At 31.8% G+C, this 22,515-nt stretch overlaps 1 protein-coding gene across 2 annotated transcripts in view; it reads right to left on the reverse strand.

Annotated features, from left to right (window-relative positions):
- The window catches only part of PDGFC (platelet derived growth factor C), a 221,871-nt gene that overhangs the window by 82,385 nt on the left and 116,971 nt on the right, over nucleotides 1-22,515 (reverse strand). The window contains exons 2-3 of one of the 2 annotated variants that reach the window (XM_008063272.1): nucleotides 20,704-20,764; nucleotides 9,401-9,596 (exon numbers count right to left, since the gene is read on the reverse strand). In XM_008063272.1, the coding sequence (XP_008061463.1) occupies nucleotides 9,401-9,504 (104 nt within the window). In that variant the 5' untranslated portion in view covers nucleotides 9,505-9,596; nucleotides 20,704-20,764. The remainder of the gene's footprint in view (nucleotides 1-9,400; nucleotides 9,597-20,703; nucleotides 20,765-22,515) is intronic. The other variant, XM_008063271.1, reaches the window with a different exon arrangement.

The raw sequence follows: 22,515 nt of genomic DNA on the forward strand, positions 1-22,515 counted from the left end.
GAACCTGCGGGCTCAGGCAATCCATTCACCTCAGCCTCCCAAAGGCGCGGGATTACAGGCTGAGCCACCGAGCCCGGCATATATTATAATTTAAATGGCCAGCTTAGTGATTTGAAATAAAATCATTGTTTTAAATCAATACTATACTGTCAGAAAAATTACAGAATTCTTTGGAGGACAAATAAGAGCAAAAAATAAAAATCAAGATTTCATTGAGGGTAAATATGCTTTGGAACACTGTGGGTATCTATTGAACTCTGGTGTGCAAGAAGCAGAGTTTGATAAGCCATAGATGGCATAGGAGAGGCCATCTGTCTCTTCCCATTCTCCTCTTCCACCCACACATCTCCTTGTGTAAACTGGACCACTCAGTAAGACACTAACAGAGATACATTTAGCAAGTAATCTGGTGACTGACTTCTTCATAGCCATAGCAATAGAATATCTTCAAAGTATTGGAAAAAAATAAACATAAACCTAAAGTCAAACAGCAGACAGACAACAGCAGTCAGTCTAATTTTTTTTTTTTAGTTTAAGTAGCTTTATTGCTTTTCAAAAATTACATACCCACTTATAACTTACTACAATATATGCAAGTTCAGAGAAAAAAGGCAAAAGTCACCTGAGCATTCTTCCAGACTTCAAAAAATTTTCTCAGTATATAGGTACAGACATATATACATATAATGTTATATAAACAGGCTCATATAATATGTGCTATTTGGCAACTTTTAAAATGTTTTACAACTTTTATATTTAAAATAGACTAATAATTTACACACACACATATATACACATATGCACGGATGTTACTGAGTTTTAGTATTTCACCAGCTTAGATGTGTAATGTTACATGTGGAGAGTTTTTTTTTTTTTAAAGAAGGATGGTGTTTCATAACTGATAGTGCATATATGTACACTGTAGGTTTTAATATGTATTTTTTGTGTGCATAGTGTTTATTAAGAGAGACGGTGTGGGAAATGCTAAAAGAAAGTATCACAGTCCTACCATCAAACACAGAATATTAGTATGATGGAAGTTTTCTCTTTATTTATTTGCTCATCCAATAATATAAGTTGAATTAGTTGAGACTACATATTAAGCTTGTATTGTGGGTTAAACTGTGAAAGGCAATTAGGGATAAAAGGTAGAATGATTTGGATTTGTTGACAGTAGGGAACTGTTGGAGATACTTGAATAGAAAAGTGACACAATGCAATATATTAAGAAATGTAATCTGGCAGTTCTTTGCCATTTGAATTGGAATAGGAAGTGATAATTTTGCCTGGTGATGATAACATGGGCCTTAGAATTAGAAAAATTAGGGTTCATTTTCCAACTGTGTTATTTACTAGCTCCTTGGTCCTGATTAAGTTACATAGCTTATAACTTCTAAGAACGATGGTGAAATAAATAAATTCCCCCAGTTAAGGAAATGGATTCTTGGATCTCAAAGAACAGTCAAAGGGAGGGCTCTAACTTTCTGTGTGTTCTCATTGGTTTTCATATTTCTAGAGGAAAAAGAAAAAAATATGAAAAAAGAAGAAAAATAAATTTCCAAATCAACAAGAATTGAGTGTTTACCACCAACAGGCTTTCACTTAGTAGACTTTTAGAGATTGCACTTGAAAGAAGTAAAATAACTCTACCAAAAGCATTCTGAAAGGCAAGATGAAATAATTGGTATCAAATATTGGTTACAGAAAATAACAAAAATGATGTCTTATCTGTGGAGTTAAAATTCTCAGTAACAACCACACACAAATCAGGAGTAGAGGTAATGGTAGTGAGATACAAAATCAGATTGCACAATAAGAACTAAAACACCTAACCTACCCAGCTCCTTGGTCTTGATTAAGTTACATAGCTTCTAACTTAATCAAGACCAAGGAGCTGGGTAGGATAGGTGTTTTAACGAGGTCTACTAACTCACTATTTACAATAACATGACTTTACTATTTTACTGTCTTCAATAGTGTCCAAAAGACTCTTGCCAATGAAAATAACTTTATTATTCATTACAGGAACTTTCCATAAAAACAGTTAACTCCGTCAACTGAAAGTATCAACAGTTTACTACCTAATACTGCTAACTCCTGTCCTCATTATGCTTGCCTTGATGTTTCTACCAATTCTAAACTCTGATATCTTAATCTTTACCCAATCCTAATCAAGTCCCAACCATTTAAACCAAATTTCACATGAATAAAATCTGGTTTTGTTACCTCCTCTGATACACTACTAAACCTATCAAGGTGGCATTCTCCATAAGCACAATTTATCAATATAGTGGTGTCATACAGTAAGTCATCTACATAAGAAACTTCAAGCTGTGAATGTTCAAATATTCAAACATGCATTCGCATGTCCAATCATGCAAATTAGTTCACGTGTATGGCATACAGTGTCATGTGTGCATCATCTACAAGTAGTTGTGCTTCTGTGTAATTTACTGTACAGTATTGTAACGAGTACAGTAGCAAAGTAGCTTTATTTCAAGTCTAGGATGTCCAGAAGCCAACATAAAAGCAGCAGTGATGTATCTGGTATAGCTAATTGTTAGTTTGGTACCTGTCTAAATTTGTTGGACTACAAATAAATTGGATTTATGAACGCACTCTTGGAACGGAACTCATTTGTATGTAGGAGACTTACTGTGTTCTGGAAGCCAGCATTTTTCAGTAGTCAAAATGTTCTCAGGTAATTTTATAGATGGGAACAGGGCAAACACTGACTAGTTTTAGATATTGTAAAGTTAAATGGGTACTTTTAAGTTAGTCATTAAAAACAGAAATTGATGCAAACAAGTGATTCCATAGTGAAAATAGAAAGATTTTGAAACTTTTTCTTTCAATGCTACTTTTAATACTACTCAGGTTTCTTTCAGAAGCGATAACTATAACATACACAGGCACACATACTAACTTAAACACACATGCACAAACAAGGATATAAGAAAGATGAATGGAAAAGAAAGGAAAGAATGCCAGGCAAATATTAGCCAAAATTACTTCATGTGGACACATTAATATTAGGCATAATATACTTTAAGCAAAAACAGAATGTTAATACAGAATTTTTAAAATGGCATATCTGTGAACTTGCAAGCCTCAACTAACACAATTTAAAAAGGTGTAAAGCAAAAATTGACATACCTATAAGGTGAAACTGATAAATCTATTTATTCTCTATTAGGAGAATTTAATACAACTCTCTCAGAAATTCATCTATCAAAAAGAAATAAAAATCTGAAAAGATACAGGTGCTAGGATCAGCACAATTGCCAAAATTGACATAATAGACACCTGTAGACTATTGCAGATCACAAAAGGACATGCATTCTTTTCCACCATATTTAAAATAATTACATATCTAAAGCAAATGAAGCAGTTCTTAAACTTCAAATGATCATAAACAGACCAAATTCATTCAAAACATAATTGATTTAGAGATCTATAATAAATGCATTTTACAAAACTCATATATATGGAAATTAAAAATTGCTTGTAATTTATTGTAGAGACTCACCAAAAAAAGAGAAAAAATTGCTTGCATGTGATCTAAGATTTAAAAGAAGGAAATAGATATTATAAAAAATCTTACACTGGACAAAATAAAAACAAAATATCTATAAAAAAGTTATTAAGCTTATATAAATAGCATAAAATAATTTTATATAGCATTCTACTTCAGAGGTTACTCCATAACACAAGAGAAAGAATGACATAATGAATGCAAAAATAAATCTAAAATATATACATAGAGAAGAAGTTGTTCTTTGTGAAAAATTATTCATAATTTATGCTACAAATAATTCCCCTGAGGGTTATCTAATTCCAAATCTATGGGGAATCTGCACCTCTCATTGCCTTAAACTATTTTACAATTTGGTAAAGTACAGGTGACTGAGCCAAATAAACATAATTCTTGTCTAGAAACATTTTAATAAACTATGTCCAGTGGTGATTCAATTGACTTCCTTTGTCCAATGTGGCACAGATGAGTTTTGCATACATTCGCACATTTATTTAATATTTCTGATCTATTCCTTGGATTGTTATTGAATTGGTTATAACATCTGCCTGGTTCCCTCATCAATAAGTTAAATAAAATCTTTAATACATGTTCACGTAACATCTGTATGGAAGTCATGATTTTACCTTATTTTAAAAATTGTTATTTAACAGTCAAAACAGAGACAAAATTTGTTCCCTTTAAAGAACAATTAATAAATCAAACCACAGGTATGACTAAGCAAGAAAACAGAAAAGCAAAATGAAGAAGGAGGAACAGAAAAACGATATTATGAATAAAATGTGGGACATAATAAGGGAAACAGCAGAAATTAAAGTATATTAAGAACATATTGTGGGAATCCTAATTCCATTATCTGAAAACGAAATGAAGAAATGCCGAAAAAATTAAAATGCATGATTGACAATAAAAGCAGAATTCATAAGTAGATGCTAAAACAGTTGGGTGATAGGTTGCTGCAAAACAAAATTCACATGCTTTTAAAGTACACCACCATAGATCGCTTATTAACTATAGCATGTGAGAACAAAGTACATTTACAACAGAGAAGTCTGGTGGGCAGACATCAAACTCTTGTCACTGATAATGCAACAAGCTGATATTACAGGCAGTGAGGAGTACTTAACGCATAGACAACATTCTGGCCAATATCTGTAAGCAGGACCTAACATGAAGACATCTCCAGACAAACAGAACAAATACTCCGGAATTGTTTGAAATATCACATCATGATCACTAAGAAAAGGCAAGGGAACTTACAAACTGAAAAAGACCAAATAGTTACAATAACCAAACGCAATATATAATCTATGATGTACTACTGAATCAAAAAAAATTTTTAAAAGGAGAAATAAGTGATAAAAAATGTTGGGAGCATGGTAAACACCGGAGTAATAGTTTTATATTAATATTAAGCTTCTTTCATGTGATAATAGTATTGATGTTACATTGGAAAAATCCTTGTTATATAATACATGGTGAGTATAAAGTATCATAATACTGGCAACTTATTTTTAAGTGCAAAAAAATAAAAATAATTTCCATAAGTGGAAAATGCCTCTTAGCAAAGTAAAAATGGAAGAGAAGCACTTCACATGATGAAGAAAACTGAAGAAAAACAAAACAAAATCGCCATCAATCATCACACTCAACATTAACACGTAAACAATGAACATTTACTCACAATCACAAAAGATGACCACTTTCAATAACAAAGCAAATAATGACAGTATTGTATTGTAACAAAAATTATCAAACAAATATTCATGAATTTGTACTGATATAAATGATGGATGAATGGATGGATTGATGGAAGAAAGGCAGAAAGGACAAATATTTGCATACAAGCAGTCAACAGATACATGAAAAAAATGCTCCGTGCCTCACTAATTGTCATAGAAATGTAAATCAAAAACTACAATGAGATACCACCTACTTCTGGTAAGGAGGGCTATCATTAATAAGTCAAAAAACAACAGATGCTGGTGTGGGTGCAGTGAAAAGGAAACACTTCCACATTTTTGGTAGGAGTGCAATCTAGCTCAACCTCTATGGGAAGCAGCGTGACGATTCCTAAAAGAACCATTAGGTGACTTTCCATATGATCCAGCAATCCCTCTTCTAGGTATATACCCAGAGGGACATAATTTGTTCTATGAAAAAGACACTTGCACATGTGTGTTTATTGCTGCACTACTCACAATAGCAAAAACATGGAAGCAACCTTACTGTCCATTCAAAGTGTCCTGGATAAAGAAAATATGGTACATATACACAATGGAGTATTATGCAGCTATAAAGAAGAACAAAATCATGAACTCTGCAACAAATTGGATGGAGTTGGAGACCATCATACTAAATGATCTATCACAGAAACAGAGAACTGAATATCTCATGTTCTCACTCATAAGTGGGCCCCAAACAATAATCACATGAACACAAGGGAGGGATCCACAGATGCTGGGCACTGTTAGGGGAGAGAGGGAGGGAGGGAAGAGGGTAAGGGGCATGTGACAACACAAAGGGTACCAGGTCTACTACCAGGGGGAGGAGAGTCAGTTGAAAGCCTAAATTTCACCTTCATGCAGCATACCTATGTAAATAACAAAATTTAAAAATAAGATAAAAGATATTGAAAGAGAGACATCCTTTTTTACAAACCATATTATTTTTGCATGAATCCAAAATAATTTCCAGAACAATTATAAAATAAATAAGAGATTAATAAGTTTTCAAAATGTAAGATCAATACTAAAAAATAGATTGCATTTCTTATACACCAGTAATATAAATCAGAAAATGTCATTTCAAAGAGAGATTTTAGGTATACTCTATAAGGAATCTAGAAATAACTCTAAACAATGAATGTGCAACATCTTTATGAAAAAAAATTTGAAACTTTATGGACATCAAAGATAGAATATAAATAGAGCAATGCAAAATTCTTAAGGACAGAACGAATCATGATTATTATAATGTCAATTCTCTTCAAAATGATCTATACATTCAATGTTCTTGCAGTAAAAATGACAAGGTAGTTTTCAAGAAAACATACAACCTATTTCTAAAGAATATATTAAAAAATAAAATAGCCAGGATGCTCCCAAAGGAAAAGAAAATAAGGTGAGACTTTCATATCATAAAGCTTGTATAATGCTACAATAGCTGAGTCAATGACATTCAATTAAGATAGACAAGGTTGACCAAAGTAACAGAACAGAGTCCAGAAACAGACCAGACTACATAAAGAAACCTGCCCTACAGGCTAGCTTGCTTTGCACTTCACTGGGAGAAGGTATAACCATTCAATACATGATGTTGGGATACCATTGGGCACCCCACTGAAAAACTTCCTACCATAGAAAATATAAATCCTAGATGAATCAAGAAAATGAAAGACAAAGTTAGAATAGCCAAACAGTACAATAGAAAGTGGGTAAAAGACAAAAGCAGGCATTTCACAGAAAAGGAAATATGAATGGCCAGTAATAAATATGAAAATGGCTCAACCTCATTAGCAATCAGAAACACAAATGAAAACTAATACTAAGGTAAAATTTCACATTTAGCATTTTAGCAATTTTTGTAAAGACAGAGTAATAGTTTGTGAAAATCCTGTGCAATAGAAGTTTTTTGTGTATTTTTGGGAAAAGTGTAAACTGATCACTTTAAAAAACAAGCTAACTCTACCTAGTAAAGTTAAAAATATGAATATTTTAAGACAGTAAAACCATTTTTAGATACAGACGCAAAGTTTTCTTGCATTTTGCCCAAGGAGAACTGGAAACAAGCTAAACAGTCCTCAAGGTTGAATGACAAAAAATGTTGGTTATTTATACAATGAAATACTATACATCAAGGAAAACTACGGACCTAATCAGCTATCTGCCCCTAAACGAACTATGTTTGAAAACATACTATTTTTCAGTTTTGCTTGTTTGAATTGTATAGTATTATTAAAAATGCATAGTACTAATACATTGATACATATTTCAAAACAGGCAAAAAATAAAGTATTTTTACGAATGCACATAGAGATGTATGTACATGTTGCAAAATTATAGAGAAAATCAGGAGAATGAGTAACAAAATTCAGGTCAATGATTATATTTTCAGGTACTAGAAAAAGGTGTAATCATGGCAGAATATGGGTAGTGAACTTGATAACTACTAAAAGTATTACTTTTCTTAAGTTGAGTGTTTGCTGGGTAAATTTGTGTCACATGCTGGTGAGGCATGTGGGATTATTTAATTAATAATATACATTATACACTCATAAACATATATACACACAAATATAATGCTTCATCTTTTGAAACACAACCCACTAGTTGTTCAGGTATCATATGGTCCTTTTGGTTTGTACCTGTGGGAACCAGAATTCAGAGAAAGTACAAGAAAATGCTAATAGTCTAGCTACTGCTATTGTTGCAATAAAGTCTGTTGTCTCTGACCCAAGGGTCTCTTGTCTTATACTAGTATCCACAAAACTATATTAGGCTAACTTACTACTTGCATGTAAGGCAAAATCTTAGACTTCTTGCAATTTTGAAAATAATATTATTTATTAAAAATACAACCAAGGACAAAATGTGCAGTATAGTATGGTGAAATGCTACATAAATAAGTGTCAGGGAAAATGGGCTTTAGCATTTGTTTAGGTAAAAATGTGAATGAGATCTAGGGCGGTTACTTTACTCCTCTGGTCTGTTTCCTTATCGCTAAAATGAAAAGTTGAACATCACAGTCTTTAAAGATAGGATAGTTTCTAGCTCTCAAAGTCTAAAATTTCCTCTCTCCCCTCGTTCTCTTGGAAACACAAGAAGAAAGAACAACATGAAATGCGCAGTTACAGAAAGAACAAATGTGAAAAAATGTAACCATGTAAATGCTAATGATACAGATTGTGATGACAGCAAATACAAAGTTTATTTCATCTGTATTGAAATATTTATCTGTAATATACCATGAAACGAAAATTCTCTTTTAACTTGTATATCAAAGAGAAAATAAAAAACCCAGCAAAGAAGTTCAAGTAAAATATTTTCATGCTACACAAATGCCATTGAAGTGAAAAATCTTTAGTAAGACCACCCAACCTTGACAAGTGTATTCATACGGGATTTAAAGAGTAATATTTGTATGACATACAGTAGGTGGTCTTTGGCGTGGGTGAAATACTCCAGCTGACTTTGGCTCATGAATGCGTCTAGGAGAATCATGATGAATTCCTACCTAGCAAGAAATAACGTTAGCCTAAATTTCTAATTCTGCTTTCAGAACTGTGTTTCTTCTTTGTGATGAAATGTTCAAACTTCTTAGTCTGATGTCTATGTGTGTATGTATCCATATTTGAATCTAGGTGATACGTATCCAGAGATACAGTTTTTTTATTGAATAGTTTATTGCTTATCTTATGGATCGGCTATTAAGGAAGCTGTAATATAAGATTTTTAGCACTAAAGGCAACAAGTTTTCTGCATATTCCTTTTTGCAGTTTCAAATTCTCTATTCCTTATTTTAAGCGGTTTTAGTTTATATATAATTTTTACCATTATTTATCTCAAATAATTTTAGAAGTAGAAAATAATGATTACATATGTACATGTAGCTGTTTTTAAATTTTAAATGAAAGTTGTAAGTGAAGTATAGCTTAAACAATAAGCTTAGAAACTGAACTGTCAAAATTACCTTAATAACAGCTTATTATTTGGGCCCATAACTTCTGAAAAAAAAGTATACTTCTTAGATAATCAGAAAAACAAAACAAAAGATATCACTTAAAATCAGATCATCAAAATGAAGCAACCTGAAAGACTCTGACAGTTGTTACACTCTGTTGGAATTACAAGTATCATAACTTACTTGCATATGTCATCTTCTGGGTCTTCAAGCCCAAATCGTTCATCAAAAGTAAGTTGTATCCATACATTTTCCTCTACTGCTACTAATCTCCATACTAAGTCCATATTTCTTGGATAAGCATGAGGAAACCTCGGGCTGTGAATACTTCCATTAGTAGACACAGTAATAATTCTCTCATGCTGGGGATCTTGGACTCCTAAAGCAAAAACATAGGCATAACTTTAGAACAAACATTTCAAAAATTATAGGTTTCAAAATAAATGTTTTTTATTATTCATATTTTACCTCAGACAAGTGTTGATTGTGTTTTATATGAAAGAAGTCAAACACCCCTCTTTCCAGAATTGATCCAGAAAAAAAATTAGTTTAACATTATTGGATAAAAACTCCTACATATTTATACTTGAAAAAACATAGAAAATTAGTTTTTTTTATTTAATTATTGAAACGTCAACTACTAACTCTTTTGGATTCTAAAATTATAATAAAGCTGAGTCAAGATTCTAATTTCTGAGAAATTATCACATTAGAATACAATCATAATAGAATAAAAATAAACTTGATAAAATTCTATTTTAAAAATATAAATAATGATTAAAATTTCTTAATTTTAAAATAAGAACTTCAGAGCTAGTCATCTAATTATTTAAAGATTTGCATTAATTTTACATATAGCAAAATATGAAGGGTATCAAGATAGTTGAGAAAAAAGAAATGTGAGGATAAAAGAGACAAAAGTGGATGACTTTAAAAGGAAGTTGTCAGCTTTTCCCGCTGATCTTTGAAATATCAATTAGCATAGCATATCACACATCATTTATAGCTTTTTCTTTATTCTTAAAGCTTTAGAAACTGAGCTGACAAAATTATCTTAATAATAGCTTATTATTTGGGCCCACAACTTCCAAAAAAAAGTATTTAATACAAGTTAAAAGTTTCACATGAAGTGGAATTACTAAATATCCTATCTTAAATGACCCAAAAAAGTAAAACAAGGTCAAACTAATGGTCTCAATTTCTATTAAGAGAATGATTAGCCTTACATAAAAAATATTAAAATATACAATATGTTGCAGGACTTCTCAGTGCCTAAATATAAATTTTAAATTTCTAAGAGAGAATATAGCACAAAATGCCTTCTAAATTTACTAGGTATAGAATCTTTTTACATTTATATAATGCTAAAATATGCTGCCTAATAATATTTCTCCTTCTTTTGATTAGAATGTTGGGGAGAGAATTGAGGGGGAGGGCAAATTGGCATTTCTGAGAAAAGAATATTCTTTTTTTTTTTTTTTTTTTTTTTTGAGTTGGAGTCTCACTCTGTCGCCCCGACTGGAGTGCAGTGGCTGCTCCCGGCCACCGCAGCCTCAACCTGCTGGACTCTGGCGATCCTTCCGCCTCAGCCTTCCAAGTAGCCGGAATTACAGGCGTGCGCTACCACGCCCAGCTGATTTTTTGATTTATTGTAGAGATGAGGTCTCGCTGCCCAGGCGGGTCTCGAACCCGCGGGCTCAGGCAATCCACTCACCTCAGCCTCCCAAAGGCGCGGGATTACAGGTTGAACCACTGAGCCCGGCGAAAAGAATATTCTTATATTCATCCAGTTGAGAGTTAGTAATGAGATAAAATCTACAATTGATATTTATAAAATAAGCAGTCATTTAACCACTCAAAATATATCTAGGAATAGTCTTCAGGCCATGAAAAATCCATTTAAGTATGCTTAACTCGAATAAGGAAAAAATGTAAATATACTTTATTCAATTTATATAATTTTATTTAAAAAAAATTCAAGCCCTACACTGAACCCTAAACACATGAAGTTATTGTGCATGGCAGGATATCTGACAATTTTATGGTGCAAATTTTATATAATCATAATATATCGGGACAACTATTTTAACTATAGCAATGCCTCATTAATTTTCATAATTTAGAGAAATGCTGCACAACACTGAACTTTAAGATCATGGAGAGGTTAACAGTATCATTACTTTATAACCACTATTATTCATCCAGTTGCCCATCTCCCAACATCCAATTTCTTATATATGCATAGTTACTTTCCAAAATAGGACAAATCTCACCATACTCACTCCCCTTGGTTGTGTCATATCAAACTGTGCAGCACTGATCTTATTAAATCTACGAAATCATGACATTCTAGATTAAACTCAACATTTTTCTTCTCTTTTCCTTTTTTTTCCTATTATAATTTTCTGTCATTTCTTCTTCATTTTTCTCACTTCATTACTAGGTTACTGAGTCTCTAGCTAACCAATTTGCTAATCTTGTATCTCTACTCAATAATGTAAACTCTGTATGTTCTCTTCTTGATTTCATACCAGGAATCTCACTTTCTATGTGGTGGGCAGAATTTTATAAAGATCCCCAATGCCTTTCATCCTTATGTAGTCCTCTCCTGGACTGTGTCGAATCTGATGAGATATTATTCCCATAATTAGGTTAGATGACTTTGAATTAATCGAAAGGCAAATTATTTGGGTGGTCTAACCTAATCACTGAGTTCACTGAACTAAACCCTTCTTAAACTCTGAGAAATTCAAAGTGTGAGAGGAAGGAAGAAGATTCTTTGTGGATAGCTCTGATAAGGGAGGCTATGAGCCAGGGGATGTGGGATGCATCAGGAAGCTAAGAGCAGACTAAGGCTGATAGCTAGCAATAAAAAGAACAATTCAGTTCTAAAACATCAAGGAAGTTGAATGACCTTGGAAACAGATTCTTCTCCACAACCTCTAGGAAGAATCTAGTCTGGTTGATTCCTTGATGTTAGTCTTGTAAAAGACCCTGAACAGATGTCCAGTCAAGCAGTGCCTAGACTTTTGACTTACAGAACTGAGAGTTAATACAGAGTGTTTTAAGCTGCTAAATTTGTTGTAATTTCTTCCATAACATGAGACTACTAATACAACTACCATGCACAAAGCTGTTTGGATTATGGGTATTTCTTTTTGTCCCCAGTCTTCAGCACTAATTACAGTAATTGCAGCAACTTTTCATTTAGGACATATGGTAGTCAGAATATGTTAGCATTATTTTACATTGATAGAATACAAGTTAAGAATATTGCTCCCAGAAACCTTTTGAATTTAAAAGATACTTAATGTCAAGGGTCACATAGCTGTTAGAATATTATTAAGGTTAAAGAACAACTTGTTTTGTCCTGAAATATTCAAAATATTTGTAAAATATTGAATTTATGATTTTAATTACAAAATTTAATGCTGACATTCTTCTCAGAGCCAAAATTTTCCTCAGAAGTAAGCACTCTATATAGAAACATGTTATCTCTTTCTGGATGCTAGTATTTGAAACTGCTGTTGGCTGTTAACATATATGAAATAATCATTACCTTTGCTAAGCACAATTTGCCATCAGTATATTCACTAAAAATACAGAAGGATTTAGATCAATGTCCCCATATAGACAAATTTTATTAAGAATATAAGGGTCATTAAGTATAGATATAAAATTCATAAACTTTTTGAATATTTATTTTTAAAATGATTTTATCCATACTCTAAATTTTCCCTCAGTAACCTATTTCAGAAGTGTTTATAGCAACAGTGTAGATTAAGTCTTTCTCATTTTGGTAACTAATATTTTTTAATGAATTTATTTTTCCAATCAGATTTGTTAAAATATAATATTTTCTCTCAAAGTAAATGCTTTATATTCAAAGCACTCCTTACAAATATAGCAGTGCTTACTTTTTCATTTACAATCTAGAAAACGACATGGCTATTAAAAGATTTGAAATCTATTTTTATACCTTCAGTCAAAAAAGCTCATGACTAAAATGCATATACTCAAGCTTGTGTTTACATCTCTTTTTTCTTTTATAGTTCACAATCCAATTGGACTATAATTAAATGTAATTTAAAGACTGAAAATTGGGACCTTATTTGTGGTAAAAGAATTGTAAATTTTCTTTTAAGTTAAATTGCTGCTCTCAAAAACTTCACCTCAAAATGCAATGAGGTTTGCCATCAAACACATGTGATTTGCAGATGGCTATCAAAGTTGTATGTAAATGTCAAGCAACTAGGCCTATAATCAAACGAAGAAAAAAAAAGACGCACGGCGCATTAAGTTCTACCAAATTAAGACTCTGCACTTCTAGCTCTGTTGTTTTAACAGAAATTTTTGCAAATATATGGTTTTGCTAGTGTTTTAGAGATGAGACAAGTACACATTTGTGACTATTTTGTTGAACATTTATTTCCTATGCCCATCCTTCAGGACACTCAAAGAACTAAAGAAACAAAGAAAATGTAGTCAAATCACTAAAATATTTACCACATGGTCCTTTTAACATATGCTGAAACAAGAATAAATCTTATACATCTGAGACAATAAGTTTAGCATGAAGAATGAAAATATTTGTAAGCATGAAATGTTTAACATTATAATAATACACAATTTCACATTACCCTGCTTAAATTCTCTTAAGGTAGAGAAGTACTAAAAACTAAAATGAAGCAATATAGAAAACAAAAGAAAAGAATAAAGATAAATAATGTAAATACTGTAAAATTATTGACTATATAAGTATACATATAATTTAATTATACAGAATAAGCATTTAATCAATTTAGCATTAAATCACAGCAATTCCATAATGTTTATTATGTATTACATACTGCTGGTCCCTTTAAAGAAATATTTCTCATGGATGAAACAGAGCAGTGAGAGAATCATAAAAAGCAATTCAAATTTAAATCCTTCAAAATGCTATATTATTAATAAAGATAATATGAAAAAGGAAGTGTCTGGATGACATGTAACTTATAAAGAAAGATAAATCACCTGTGCTCTTCTCTATGCTAATGTTTTAAGTTGACTTTAGCAAAAAAAAAAAAAAAAAAAAGTAGAAATGAGAGTTAGGTAAAAATAAATAGGTCTCCAATCTTGGTTAGTCTTGGGAGTTTTGAATTTTGCTCTCTTGTTTCACATAGGTAAGCCTATAGAAACATGCCACCAGAGAACTGACAGCCTTCACAGATGTCCTATGATATTTCCAATGAAGTTACTTGGAATGTATATGTTATTCAAAATATGTAAAAAAGCACTTCTCTAAGAGTGGGTTGCATCTGTTTCCCACCCTTAGTTGATAAATTCATAAATACACATATTCACAGATTTCAATCGTGCTTTGCTCTGTCCAGTTTTTGCTTTTGCCTGTGTTAATCTACCTTTATTCTAATCTAGCTAGTTTTTTTTTTTGTTGTTTGTTTGTTTGTTTGTTTGAGTTAGAGTCTCAACCTTGTCGTCCAGGCTGGAGTGCAGTGGCACGCTCACGGTCACCACAGCCTCAACCTGATGAGTTCAGGTGATTCTTCCACCTCAGCCTTCCAAGTAGCTGAAACTACAGACGCACACCACAATGCCTTGCTAGTTTTTGTGACTTATTGTAGAGACAAGGTCCCACCAAGTTGCCCAGACTGGCCTTGAATCCCTGGGCTCAGGCAATCCTTTCACCTCGGTAGCCCAAATTGCTGGGATTACAGGCTGAGCCATCTGCACCCAGCAGCTAATTCATTGATATAGCTATTTTGTCTGCTTCTGTTGCTTTCACTCTCATTAGCTCTCAATTAACGTATTTCACTTTTATCAACTGTTAGTTAAAAATCATATGACAGACATATATATAGTTTCACTGACTTCATGACCTGGTATCATTTTGTCTAGAAAATTCAAGGTAATTTTATTCCAATCTTATTTGATTATGTAGAGAGAAGACATACTTGTGGTCCATAGAGCAAACAAATATCTCTTCATCTGTTCCAAACTATGTAGAACTACTCTATTTGCATGCTTAATATTTTAAATGCTGACCCTTAATACAAAAGTATGATAATGCGCCGGACAGAAAATTCAGTCTCAGGTTTTTGTTTTATCATCAGTTCAAGCTACCATTTCCCATATATTTAAAATAGTAGCAAAATAAAATAATCAACAAGGTTAGTGTTGTCTACCTCAAACTATTTCCAAATTACAAGAATAAACGTCCACCAAGGAAAATATAAGAAATTTCTGTACCAAATAAACCACAAAAACTACTATAATTATTTAAAATATGCCAATTGAGGTACTTGAACTTATCCCAGAAGATAGTTAATTATCTTATTCCCCAAAGGAAGGAATAGCCAAAAGTTATATTGAGAACCTATTATGTTTTAGGCACTGTTCCACATGCTTGGAAACACAGAAACAAAACAAAGCTCTGCCTCTTATTGTGACAGCTAGGATTGTAATTTAATAACATTCCTAGACCAGGTTTACTAGTAAACAAACCACTCTTACATGTTACCTCTTTAGAATGCAATTGTTGATTCCTGTTGGACATTTCATTATAATCACATATTTTAATCACAATGTATGAATTCACTTTTCTTTTTTTTTCCCTACCAAACTATGATTCCTAGAAGGTAAGCTGTTTTTTGCTGAAGTCCACAACCAGTATACAGCTCTGTGCTTATGGCACCATGCATACAGATAATATACAAAAAGTGGTATTATATCCAACAGTATGTCAGAAAACAATTTTACATGTTATTTCATTTCCACTCACAATCCAAAATTTCCAGAGACTGTACATGAGAAGGATGATAATATTTTTATAATTTATATCCCTTCATTAAAGTCTCTTAATTCATAATTGCTATCCTACTCAAAGTTCATGTGTTATAACCTATATATATATTTCAGCTGAAAGTGTTAGGGCTTACAGCACTCATTACTGAGATTTTCCATTTTCTTAGTATGCCTACCTATTTTAAAAATAAAGTACATTCTATAATTTTGCCACAGTTTGAGAATGCCACAATTATAGTAATTATTTCATCTAAACTGTAAAATATGATTAAATTGATAATAAAATCTGTTATTTTAGGCAAGTCACTTGATATATGAGCATAATTTTTATAAACTAGAGATAATCACAGGTTATTTTAAAGTTTAAAATCAGAGTTTGTTTTAAAGTTCATATAAGATGCCATTTGTTTAAAATAAAATAATTGCAAATCTGCCTATGGGTAAAAGAAAAACACTGTCCATCATAATCTGTTTAATTTTATAAGAATGAGAGAAATGTATTAACAAACATTCAGTTTTCTTTTATCATCAAAGAGGAGACATCATGCAAGATATAAAACACACAATTGGTCAAAAGTATAAGGATTTTGATTTCACAAAGGTCAAATTGATTAAGCAAGAAGTAGTTATTTTTAGGCAGTGGTTTTATATTTCCAATTACCTTCTGCAGCTTGATTAAAAAGAGAGGAAAAAATGAAAACTTTATAGAATTTTACCATTTCTTTGACCAGATGCTATCTTTTTAAAAGTTTTGAAATTTTCATGAATCTAATGCAAAGGGCAAGAATCTGGCTGTTAGCCCCTTCTCTATCTACGAACAATGGTAAGAAATGGGAGCCTGTTTCAGAAAGCGCATAGCAAATCTTCCATACGCAATAAGGGAAAGTTACTATACTGAGAAACCCCTTCACCACTACAAAGTAGCCACTGGATAAAAGTTGGATTCATTCTTCCCAGAAGTAGACTTGGAAAATCTTTATAAGTCCATTTTTCTCACTGCGTGGATTGCTCTAATGGTCCAATAGAATAAATAGAATGGCTTTTTCTCAGCTGTTGGGATGAGACGATTTTGTGTGTGTCGGTAGAATTTAGAACTACCCTCGTCATTTAGCTATCATAAGGGAAACAAGTCTCATGCAAAGGTACACACAAGTGGACAGATACATGACAGTATAAAAAAATGCAGCTAGATTCTAGCTTAAATTATATAATAAACTGACCCCAACTCTAGGCTTCTCATTTATGTGAACAAATACATCATTTTTAATATTTAAGTCAATTCAAGTTAGAAATTTTTATACTTGCAACAAAAATCATTCATAGTGAATATGTGTTTGCATTTACATGGTGTGATTATTAATATTAGTGTCACCTATTTTGCCCTTGAAAATATCCAATTGGCATCAAAAAGAGCTGCAAGAAGATCTACAAGATTCTTCTGGTATTGAGACATGTGATATGGGAATGGTAATGACTTGACTATATAGTATATTAGCCTTAAGATAATGGTAAAAATATTTTTGTTTTATACAATGAAATTTGACTTTTTAAAACAAAGGTTCAATTATGGAAGATAAATTAGGAATAATATTAACCATGATGGCTCAGGATAAGTAGCCAAGTATATACACACAGAATCTCCTCAAAACTTTTATTACATATCAATTAGTAATGAATATAATTACACACAGATACACTTACATTCTCCACTATAGTAAATCGTGTTTAGGCCATGCTATTATTTTTTATTCTGTTAAAGTGTACATTACTTTAGACACCACAAAGAGGCAGATGCAGAAGAGAGAAAAATTAAGAGTAATTCATATTACAATAAGCATTCACCTTAATGATTACTCACTACTGATGGTTTTCAATATATAATCAACTCTCCTATTGAATTACAAATTTACTGAATGTAGAAAGTTTACATAACAATATTAGGGGTTGTATAATATTTAAAGTAACAAAATACATTTACACCTAACAATATTGTGATGGCAAAAACTGGCTAGCTTGATTATGCACAAATGCACATTATATACCCTTTAAACAAACAGACAAGTTTAAAAGGAATATTTTCAACAAAGAACCTCATCTATTTTCGAGACTCAGCATCTATGAATTTTCTATGTGCCTTGAACACATCATTTACAACATTCAGACTAGAATTTACCAGCAATTTTAAATATGAACGGTAGCTACCCACCATTTTGTAAGCCAACAATGTCACTGACATTTTGACAGAAAGATGTTGAAAATTTATAAATGAAAATAAGAATGAAAAGGTAATAAATATTAACTTATTCTTTTGTAGAAAAAATTCAAATAAGCCCATCCATTTATACCTTTAATGATTATTTAAAAGATGCTTAAAATTCTCTTAGTTTAAGCTCTAAATTAGGCAAAATAAGTGAACTCTAATAAACAAAATATAAATAGATTTATTTTAGTCTTAATATATTCTGTCTAGTGCATTAATGCTAAAAATGAGATTTTACTGTCTCTTGTTATATTTAGTTGTTTTCTGTTCACAGGTGACTACATACAATGTGTATATAATGAGCCTATGACTTCCTTATGAACCAAAGGCACAAACAATAATGAATTTTCACTTCTATATAAACTATGTCCTCCAATCTTATGTTTTTTATGTTATTAAACAATATCAATAAGTGAGAAAATGCTGGAGTTTCCATAAGCAATTTTAAGACTTATAAGTTACATTTGTAGGAAGATCTTTGGATTCATTATTAATTCAACATGACTATGTGTGGGCAAATAAAGAACAATTTTCTTGGAACATGACTGCCCCTCATAGGCTGAGTTTAAATAAAATATACTCATGAATATTCCGACCATTCTGCCCTGATGGAAAACATTACATCCCCTCCTCATACTCTACCATTAACAAATCTTGTCAGTCTTAAAGCAATGCAGACACATTAAAAAAATAAGAACATTAGGGTTGTTTTAAGGAAAGAAAAACTATGGATTACTAATAAAATTTGTGTAGTTTTGTGGGAACATAGGTTGCTTAAATTTTATTTGGTAAAGTAAAAATATTTTTAATACTAAGGAGAATACCCAATTGTGTTATTATTCCATCAGCTTACATTACTTTTATCTTCTATATGGTCTAAAATAAAAGAGTGAATAAGCATAAACATTAAGATTTTCAGTATCTTATAGTCTAGAATTAATTGGCTTGAATATAACCATTCTTCAGGAACAACTTGCTTTATTATGACAGCTTTAAAATCAATCCAAATATCAAGGTACAAGAAGACTAAAAAGAGGAGTTGAAACAGAGGATGAGAGAGATTCAAGAAGACACATATCTCTAATCAAAGCAGGAATTGGATTGACTTCATGAAGTTCACTAGAAGTTCCATTTGTAAAATGAGATCATTCTAACACTCTTACCACTAGTTCTTTCAACATTATTCAAAACCTCCTTCCTTATTTTCTGATCTCAGGGCAGTCTCTGAGCATAAGTTTACCAGATTGGACACTGTCAGATGCCACAAAAAGGTTTGAGAATCCCTCTTTATAACATTTGCACTGCTTATATTTGTATACTCCTAGCTAGCAAACAGACCGGCTGCATTCATGACCTCCCAGCCAGTGAACAGACCTGTCTGAACAGCATTTCCTTGAAAACTCTTGCCCATGAAATCTAATATTGAAGCTGAAAACTCTCCACCCATGCTCCTTATAAATTCATCTATTCCTCTTCTGAAAGAAATGCAACATTGTGCAAAGAAATAAAACAAAGATGTGGAAAAATACTTGGGATGAGAAAGGACAGGAGAAAACTAACTGGGAAAAAAGTATAAATTATGCTTAATTTAACTGCAGCAATTGTAATAATACTAATTATCTTGGTAAATAGCTGTTACTCCTGATCTTAAGTTGAGGTGGGGCTTTTTAAAGAAAGATGTGCATAATATAAGACTTAACAACAATACTTAATAAAAATACATAATTTAAATTTACACAGTTCTATTACTGACACCACACAAACCATCAAAGTATTTATTTCATAGCAGTTATCATACTGCAAAGTTTGATTGCAATGTTATACTCTCATTAAAAGTAAGCCAATACAATTTCAAGATTTCTGATGGAGAAGCAAAATTGAAAAACAATTGATATAAATATGCATTACAATTTTTATTCATAAATTAACAAGAAATTTTTATTCAAACTACTTATAAATGAAGGATTAAAAACATCTAACAAACACCAGAATAAAAATTACATCTTGAAAAACATACTTCTACTCTCTCTAAATCACAGCAGTCAAAATATATTTGCCAGGTAAAATTATCTTTGACATGTCAGAGAATACACAGAAATGAGAATATAGACATTTCAGTAAGCACACTGCAATTTAAAGATTATCAGGAATATGAGGACAGCACAGGAGCATTGAAATGACTAGACAGAAATTTAGAGGTGGAAGGACAGAAAAGTTTCCCCAATGAGAGAAAGGCTTTCAAGTCCACACATGTTCATGGTGAAACATCAGATAAGAGTACTACATACCACCTAAAAAAAATTATCCTGCTTTAAGATGGTTCATTCTATCAACCTTAATTAATTTGCATGAGCATATGATAGAGTGTATGATAAGAAAAGTTTAAAAATTCAGAGTAAATAAAAATATATGTTCTGCTTACCTTTTAAATGTTCTTTCTCCTCTTTTCTATGCCAGTCCAGATGCTTGGGTATAGTTCCTCCCTGCCAGTAGATGGAGATAGTAAAATTGAGTCTTTTGGTGACCTCAAATCCTAATCTAGGTGGTTCAGAATGTTCAATTTTAGATTTTGGAAGTAATAAAAATTTGAATGATTGAAAAGACACATAAACTTGTAATCTGAGTCAGTCAAATGAACTTTTATTTATGGTCATTTGTACTAATTTTTAAGGGGAGGGTCTTGGCTGGCATAGAAAAAAATAAAAGAAAGAGCATTATTTGGGGGGATTCATCCCCTTGACTCTTCATTCTTCCCAGATCTTCCCAGCTCATTCATTCAACTAGTACCTACTGAGTACCTACTCAAAGACACAGGTTACTAGCCCGATGTTTTCATATGCAGTATTAATTGAATGCTTTCAATAGCCCTGTAGAATAGCAATTACTGTCCCTTAACATCTTGTCTGAGAATTTATACTTTTTAAAGTTCTATATGATGAGCTGACTCCTGTATGTCAAATTTCTGTAGTCCTCCTGGTGGCCAGTATACCTTCTCAGATTTAGGCAGAATTAGTTTCTTCTTCCTATTGGTAAAGGGACCTAGAAGTTATCTGCTAATGTTAAAAATTGGTTTTGTTTTCATTTGTTTCAAATTAATACAAGTCCTTTCACAACTTTCCAGGAAGAAATTTAAAAAGCTAAAGTGCAATCATTTTATAGAGATTGAATGGGTCATCTGAAATAAAATGGAATTCAGGAACACAGTCACATGAAAGTGCACTGTTTGAGAGTTGCACACTTAAGATCAAATTAGTAGGGAAAAGCATTAACATTCATTGCTGATAATGACAAAGCAATAATAAAATTATTATCATTTTCAAAAGCTAACAAAAGCAGGACATGCAAGTACCTCTTGAAGATACTTGACCCCATTTCCTCATTCAGTTTAGTAAATGCATTGAATTTTTCATTAAATGAAATACATCCTTTATCCTTATCACAAGTTGAGGCTTCAACATTTCTTTGTAGTCATGGTCTGTGAGTTGATTTCAACACAACACAACTTTGAGAGAATGGGCAATACACAACTAATCAAAAAGAGTAATACCAAGTTGTTCAAGAATGATATGATTAAAATAAGACTTTTTTTCTTTTATATAATCACCTTAAAGACTTTGCCCAAATGAATACACAAATATTCATATATCTCTTTATGGTTCTTATAATAATTTTCAGATTTTACAAGAATCTTTCTTGTATATATATATTTTTCAGCTATTACAACAATCTTATAATCTAATTATAACATACAAAATTTATTCCCATGAAAACAGAGTTACTTGTCACAATAAATAAGAGGGAACCACTTAATTTATTGTCTAAATCAACACAATTTTAAGAATGAAAGAGGATAGTACTATTCATTGTGTCAACAAAGCAGACGTAAACTGACTGTCCCCCCAAAACATGAACATACAGTTATTCTAATGATAAATGATAACATTAACCTTCAATCCAAATCTTTTAAATACTACTCTCTTTCCACTATATTATGCTGCTCCAGGAATTCTTTCAACTGAACATCTGTGAGAATAATTCATAAGTATATATCTTTCTACGTGCCTCCTTATTCAACTTAGTCCACTGAGTATAACTTTTTCTTTGTTATAAACGTGATAATATTCACTACACTTATAGTACTTTTTCTCAAGATAGGTAAACAATAACAATTCTAATAATTTTAGTAACTAATATGATCCTAATAACTGTTTAACTGCTTTTTAATAAGTTATCG

Source organism: Carlito syrichta, unplaced genomic scaffold, assembly GCF_000164805.1.
Source record: "Carlito syrichta isolate Samal-C Ts95f unplaced genomic scaffold, Tarsius_syrichta-2.0.1 Scaffold306694, whole genome shotgun sequence".
NCBI classification, from domain to species: domain Eukaryota; kingdom Metazoa; phylum Chordata; class Mammalia; order Primates; family Tarsiidae; genus Carlito; species Carlito syrichta.